General features: G+C 34.2%; 1 protein-coding gene across 1 annotated transcript; it reads left to right on the forward strand.

Moving 5' to 3' along the window:
* The first annotated feature begins 5,859 nt into the window (after positions 1–5,859).
* LOC136228602 (pentatricopeptide repeat-containing protein At5g50390, chloroplastic) lies at positions 5,860–8,158 on the forward strand. The gene has a single exon (XM_066017034.1). It carries the CDS (start codon positions 5,918–5,920, stop codon positions 7,991–7,993), a length of 2,076 nt encoding a protein of 691 aa, XP_065873106.1. The 5' UTR covers positions 5,860–5,917; the 3' UTR covers positions 7,994–8,158.
* The last annotated feature ends 300 nt before the right edge of the window (positions 8,159–8,458 follow it).

An 8,458-nucleotide genomic window follows, 5' to 3' on the forward strand; every position in this document is an offset into this window, starting at 1 on the left:
AATAGTTAGGGACAATTACATGATAATCACAAATAGATTCAATATGTTCAATTCTCTTACGTTGGTAAAAGAAATTCTAATAATGTCAGATAAACAGTTTTTATATGAATAAACACATCCTTGTAAAAAAGGGAATGAAATAATTGTTTGACAAAATAATATTAAAAAATATGAATTTCTGATATTAAAAGTACTATATATGAGAAAAGCCATACATAGATGGTGAACTGTACAAGAAAAACCAAATATGATTTTTTGTAATTTCTTCTAATAGTTGTATGCATGTTCATCCAAAAGACTGGTCAGACCTAAATTATCTATAATTACATGAGCCTTTTATGAGATCTTAATATTAAGTGATAAAATCACCTTGAATGGATGAATTTTTTTATAAAATTCCAAGATTACGGATCTTATATATGCATCTTGTACTAATTCAATGATAATGACATATTATACTCGTCATGCATAAAAATATAAGACATATTGAGCATGCAAGATTTAATGAAAGATTTGTGTCTATTACTTTATCTTTCACAATTTATTAGATTTATCATAATAACATGTAATGATATTCATAGCACTTTATAAGAGTGAGGGATCTCAATTTTCTTTAATTAAAAATGGAATAAGAAAGGGAGGGAAACTTATATTTTTCATCATAAAGTTCCAGATTTAATGTAGAAAACTCTTTCCTACCAATATATGGAGAACTGTATCTTTGGATAGATTTGTTGTACTGATTGAGCCAAGGTTTGAGATTGAGATTTCTATTCCGTTGACTCCATTGTTTTGTTCTTTGTGAAACTCTATACAATCAAGATTTTGTGATCTCTTGTTTGTTAGAGATCCACGATCACCGCACCAATTGATAACTTGGGAAAAATCCTTGATCGGAGCACTTCCCTGTGAGGCGCCGTTGGGATCGGCCGGGGACACTCTGATGCCAAAGTCAGTAATATTTCTGAGAATAAACTGTAAGCACAAAAGTAGAGAATCAGTAAGTGTACCTTTGATCCTAGGAAGCTGGGGTATTTATATAGGTTTCTATAACCTTCAGCATTAATGGGGAAGCAGGTGAAGAGTCGTGTCATTACTCATCTTTAATTGCTATCAATTCTCCATTAATCCCAGCATTTAGCATCGAAACCCTCAGAGTTGAGGTATTCGAACAGTCAAGTCTTTATTCCCTTTTAATGGCTATTAATTGCCATTTAATTATATTTATTCCCATTCATGGATGGTAATAAAGGCGCCTTTTGGTATTCTTAGATCTGTCAAGGCGCATGTACGCTCTCCTTGAGAGCTATGGCGGGTCTCCACTACTCGCTCTCATCGGGCGTATCTTGTTATGGTGTATCTCGTCATGGTCCACGTGGTGTGGCATAATGCTAGAGACTCCTTCATTTTCCTCATTATTTGCATATTCTCCCCTGCATTAATCCTGCATTAATTATCATTAATTCCACATTAATCATGCATAAATATCTCTTTTAGAAGGAATAATGGTTTGCCATTATTTATATTAATTTTCCCTTATTCCTTATTCAAGAATAATTTGGGTTGTTATCAAATATACATGTTCCGGACCGGACCCTGAACACGTGGCTGCTACCATTTGGCAGCAGCCACGCGTCTGGTCCGCCGTTGCCTCACGGCAGCGGCGGCCAGACGTTATGCGATTGCTGCCGCGAGGCAGCAATCGCACGACGGCTCACGGCGCGACCCGAACTGCTGTCCTATATATATATATATATATATATATATATATATATATATTGGTTTTAAAACGGTTTTAAAACGATTTTCAAAAAATAAGAAAAACTTATTAAAGATTTTCCGTTTTATCTTTAGAATTAATAAAACTAACTTTTATCAATCTAACTATAAAACTAATAGTTTTGTTATAATGATTATCAACCAAAATATAATCCGGAACATATGCATAATCTATTTTAATTAACAATTAATTAAAACTTATTTATCTTTAGAATTAATTAATCAAAATGGTTTCGTTAATTAATCTAACTATAAATATTCACTCAATCTGATTGAAAAACCTTTTAATTTTCATATATGAAATAACGGATTTAACGCAGACTCTGATACCACTGAAGGAAAATAGGCTAACGTTTGGTAGCGGAAATATAAAAATTTTAACCTTTTTCCATTAACCCAAGATCCGTTAATCGTTATTTCATATAAAGAGGGATAGAAGGAAATACCTTTCGAAGTTCTATCTACTGTTGCAATCAAAGTGCCCATAACTCTTACTCCGAGTTCCCGAGCACAAGACAAAAACACAATTCAAAATCAAGTTAGAACTCAACCGTGTAAAAGCAATCAAGAATAGATTGCCTCTAATTAATCAACACAAGATCAAGGAATAAGAGAAAGAGATGAAAATCGACCGAATCGGAAGGAAGCGGTGAATGATCTCATCCTCAACAAGGGGGTCGAAATTCTCTCTCTTCGGTAGACTAGGGCTTGGCCGAAATTCTCATGTAAGGGGGTATATATACTCTCTTGTATCTAAACCCTAGTTAGATAGAATTAGGTTACTGAATAAGAATTTAATTCGGATTAAAATTCTTATTAGTTATTATCTATAATTATATCTAAATATAAAGATAATAATAATAACCTCACATGATAATAATAGAAGCAATTTAATCTCATTAAACCTGCTAACTTATTTATCCTTTAATTAATTTAATTCACAATCATAATCTAATTAGAATTGTTAAAATCAAATTAATTATTTATGTATTTTACATACATAAAATCACCCCCCTAGGTACTGGGCCTTAGTGGACTCAGTTGGGCTTCCATAAATTAATTAACATTTGTTTCTCTTTTGGGCTCCAAGTCTTATGTGTGACCCATTAGGTTCTTATTGCTTCTAGCCGTATGAAACTATTAAATTAATTTTTTCATAATTATATTTAATATTTGCATAACGGAATGAGTACGCGAAATGTGTTTGGCAAATCCGAAACATTCCCCTAGAGCTATAAGAAGACAGGTTGATTCTGTCGTTGATCGTTCCGTATTAGTTACAGTATAATTCGATCCTTTATCAACTACATCCTTGAACTGAATCTTATGACTATGGATAATGTCAAGTTACATATAGCGAGACGTTCGTTTTACTTGTACAGGCCGAGTTGACTCCAATTAGATAGGTTAAGTGAAATCTGTATTTCAAGTCTTAAGCTATCACCTTGCAAGGATTTAGAGTCAAGTCTTCCACAAGCGATCCTTGGACGTATCTCCCATTTATCGGGAGTGACAAATGCTCAATCCAATGTATAATTATCCTGCAATCACTTCCTGTGATACCCAACGTCTGCCGTTCACACCCTAGAGTCATCTCTGTTATGGATCGTGTTACAACAGGATCAAAGCATCACATTCCATAATCCAGAATCACTAATTAACATTCCTTTGAGTCTTAGGATTACTTATACCTATTAATACCAATGAGATGAACAGGTGACAAGGATGAATCTACCCATCCTGTTATCTCAAGTCAGGCCCCCAATCCTAATGAACTCCCTTTCATTGGATCCATGTAACTGTCCAGATATCTGCATATCTGAAGCTTGTGAGATCAACTCCCTGTCTCGACAGAAGACATTATTACATGCAAGTCTCAGCAGTGATATGTCAATCCTATTTCTAAACATATTACTTGACTTGGGGTGGTTTTAAGTTTATTAGTTTATTATAAAGTTTCGTCTCACTTCATGCTTGTATGAATACTTTATAATCACTTTAAATAAACTTAGGGATTTCCTTTTATTAGACTTATTTAGTTATTAAAAGAGGTTGCTTTTATATATTTATGAAACCATATCTTATTAAAACAAATGATATAAAGAACACTTCATTTACATTTAGTCCATATCCTAGAACAATTGTCTATAGGACACTAAACCCCAACACTTTTTCATGAAGATGGAAATGAAATTGTTGAAGGGAGAGGTTCTAATGTGGAGTAACTATTTGAATTATTTTAATTATCATTGTTTTAGACTATTTTAATTACAATTATGAAATTATGGATTCTACATTTTTATATTTTATCAATAATTAGTTTATGTATTTATAATTTATGATTATTTTTATGTTTTTATTATATTTTTTAATATTTATAAATATGTCTCTATATTTTTAATATTTATAAATATGCCTCTATATTTATACGTTCCCCCCACATTTCCATTTCCTATGTTTTTTAGAAATCGTGTTTCCTGTTTCCATTTCCGTGCATCATAGGATACATGTAATTCTTAGATTTAACTAAAATATTATGATATCTTAATTTCAATTCTATATCAAATAGCACACATGCACTCATCGATACATCATGTAGGTGTTTTCTATATCAATGTGAAATGTAATGGTAACACATGGGGTAGATGAGGGTGTGCAAGGAGCCCTTCCGCACAGGGCCTCAAAATTATAAGGGCTCCAAAATTTAAGACGTGCTTAGTCCAATATAGATATTAGCTTAAATTGGAAAAAAATATATATAATGTAATAAGATCCTTTTACACTCTTTTTTTGGTAAAAGATCATTTTACACTCTTTTACTATATTGAGTATATATGTGATTTATATATTCAACCACTCAAAATTCACAACTTTACCATTCATTCATTTTCTTTATATTTTCTTAATACAAAATTCTATTATATATTCAGGGTTGATAAAAAAAATTAGCACAAGACCTCCAAAAAGTTTACGACGGCCTTGTGGTAACAAAATAAGCAATTGGGAAAATTTAAGTTTTTTAGAAGTCCTTCAATTTCGTCTATTTCCAATAAATTACAATGAATAACTTTAAGTTTGAAATTGAATTGACTTTTGGTACTGCGTTTATAATAGAAGATGATAATTAAGAAAACAAGGAACAATTAGAGAGAAACCAAAAGATGAGAATCAGAATAGGTGAAGCTAGAAAGGAGAAATGAGTTTGTTGGAAAATAAAATAAAACCCATTGAAGATAAAGAATCGAAAATAAAAGATAAAAGCTACTAATAGAAAACACTTACTGGACATAGATAGTCTCCAAAACCGGAAAGTTGCAAAACCAACTTCTCGAGTGGTTTGGACACTGTAATTTAATTGTTAAAAATTATAGAATGATCCTAAATTAGACAATTATAGATACTCATCGTATTAATTTAAGGATTTCAATAAATAGTTTTCTTATGTGACGTGTACATTTTTAAACACGTGCTATTCTTTTTTAATGAAATATCACCATATTTAACAAGTTTGATATATTATCAGTGTGAATAATATGCACATTTTGGAAAATTGCTTTTCTAGACCTTAAAAAGAAAATGTACGTGGAAAACAACTATTAAATTTTATTCAGGATAGAAATAGTTATAACTTTCAACTTAATTTTACAAATAACTTTAACTTACGACTTTTATCATGTATTTATTCAACACTTCGGCTTTTTTCCGTAGCACTTTTCACGACACTTGTCCCCACATCAGATTTGCTTGGCAAATCATTGCCAAATTGGCCCTAAACAAATTTTAGACCTATGATGTAGTATGCCTTACATTTTCATAGGCTGTTTTGTTTAATTTAGTTCACTTATTATAAACTGCGTCGTTTCAGTAAATAACTTTGACTATTTTCCATTAAGCCTAATTGACTTCTTTGGCCAACTGCTACAACTACTTTCAGTTGGGGGCGGATATTTCAATGCTGCGGCAGCTCCGGCGGAGATAATGTATAATTACAAGTTCCCCTAAGCTATGCGGAAGAGAGAGGAGGCAGAACAGAGGCATATTCAACAGCAAAACAGGGCAAGATTCATTTACTTCTATTGCGTTCAAAAGGTAATTCCTTTTTTGATTCCTACCATTGTTCATTCATTTGATTTGAAATATGGAGACCCCCCTGTTGCATTACCAAAGTATCTCAACTCAATTTCAGAATTCTAGCTTTCCTTCCTCCTCCATAAATCATAGGGGTTTAAATCAGGGTACTACATTTTCTGCGTATCAATTGGGTAAGGTCCGGTGTTCTTCATCAGATCAAGGTCTTCAACCATTGCCCAAGCCTAAACCTTCAAAAATCAAAACTGATATTGAAGAAGGACCTAGATTTCCAGATACTCAAATTAAAAAACCTAGTGCAAGGTTTTGTAGTCAATTAGAGAAATTAGTGCTTCATGGAAGATACAGAGAGGCACTTGAATTGTTTGAGTTATTTGAGCTTAATGGTGGGTTTGATATGGGAATTAGTACCTATGATGCATTAGTCAGTGCTTGTATAGGATTAAGATCTGTCCCTGGAGTGAAGAGGGTGTTTAATTATATGATTAATAATGGTTTTGAACCTGATCAGTATATGAGAAATAGAATACTTGTTATGCATGTTAAATGCGGGATGATGATCCATGCCCGTAAATGGTTTGATGAAATGCCTGAGAAGGATATTGTTTCTTGGAATACTATCATCCGTGGCCTTGTGGACATGGGGGATTACATAGAGGCATTTAGGTTGTTTCTAAATATGTGGGAGGAGTTTTCTGAAGCTGGATCATACACATTTGCCACCATGATCCAAGCATCGTCCGGGTTAGGATTCATCTCTGTGGGCAGAGAGTTGCATTCGTGTGCTGTAAAAATGGGAGAAGGCGATGATATATTTGTTTCGTGTGCTTTGATTGATATGTATGCTAAATGTGGGAACATTGAAGATGCACATTGTGTGTTTGATGAGATGCCGGAGAAAACTACAGTAGGATGGAATACTATCATTGCAGGTTACGCACTCCATGGTTATAGCGAGGAGGCTTTAGATATGTACATTGAGATGCGTGATTCCGGTGTTAGAATGGACCACTTCACATTTTCCATTGTGGTGAGAATATGTACAAGATTGGCTTCTTTGGAATATGCTAGGCAAGCTCATGCTGCTCTAGTTCGGCATGGTTTTGGATCAGATATTGTAGCAAATACAGCACTCATTGATTTTTACAGCAAATGGGGACGAATAGAGAATGCTCGACATGTTTTTGATAAGATGCCTAACAAGAATGTCATCTCCTGGAATACCTTGATTGGTGGATATGGAAATCATGGTCGGGGAGCCGAGGCAATTGAGTTGTTTGAGCAGATGCTTGAAGAAAGAGTGAGGCCCAACCATGTCACTTTTCTTGCTGTTTTATCTGCTTGTAGCTATTCTGGTATATCAGAGCGCGGGTGGGAAATATTTCAAGCTATGGGTAGAGAGTACAAAGTAAAGCCTCGGGCAATGCACTATACATGTATGGTTGAATTGTTAGGTAGAGAGGGGCTCTTGGATGAAGCTTTTGCTTTCATAAAAGGCGCTCCTTTCACGCCTACAGCAAATATGTGGGCTGCACTATTAACTGCTTGTCGGGTGTACGAAAACTTAGAGCTTGGGAAATTCGCAGCTGAAAAACTTTACGGGATGGAACCGGAGAAGCTTAACAACTACGTTGTGCTTTTGAATATATACAACAGCTCCGGAAAATTGAAGGAAGCTGCTAGTGTTATCAAGACCTTAGGAAGAAAAGGTTTGAGAATGCATCAGGCAAGCAGTTGGATAGAAGTTAACAAGCAGGCACACGTTTTCCATTCCGGAGATAAATCCCATCCCCAGAGAGAGGATATCTACCGAAAGGTGGATAATTTGATGAAAGAAATTGCAAAACATGGATATGTTCCTGAGAAAACTTTGCTCCCTGATGTGGATGAACAAGAACAGAATGTGTTGTTGTACCATAGTGAGAAGCTAGCGATTGCTTTCGGGTTGATAAATACTCCGTATTGGATGCCTTTGCAAATAGTTCAGGGGCACCGGCTGTGTAGTGACTGTCACAAAGCAATTAAGCTAATAGCTATGATTGCCAGAAGGGAAATTGTGGTGAAGGACGGCAGCAGATTCCATCATTTTAAAGATGGGAGTTGCTCTTGCGGGGACTATTGGTGAATTCATGGCACAATAATGTGTTGTGAGGGCTCAAACTCTGCCAAAAGTTTTGCTCATTTTTTGCTTTTTCTTTTAGAAACTGTGATATAAGCATCAGTTATATTTATACTTCTATACAAATTCTAGATAGAAATTTTGAGGGGTTTTCTTTGCTTTGACAGGTTTTAGGAAATAAGTCTTTTTTTACAGTGTATCCGATTACTCAAGGCTCGTCATACTGGAAATAAGTATTTCTGTAACCAACATATTTAGGAATGACAAGGAGTGAAAAGTATGGATGTGATATATTATTCAAAAACACAATAAGTTAGATGATGATTGAATCGAAACATAATAGAATCTGAAGCCTTTTTCATTCGGTTGTTATTGTTAGTTGTTGATGTTTGATGTTTCTAGTAGATAGTAGCTGATTTTCTTTTCAAAATAGCAATTGTGTCTCAATTTTATTTTATGTTTTGTTATTAG

Source organism: Euphorbia lathyris, chromosome 1, assembly GCF_963576675.1.
Source record: "Euphorbia lathyris chromosome 1, ddEupLath1.1, whole genome shotgun sequence".
NCBI lineage: Eukaryota > Viridiplantae > Streptophyta > Magnoliopsida > Malpighiales > Euphorbiaceae > Euphorbia > Euphorbia lathyris.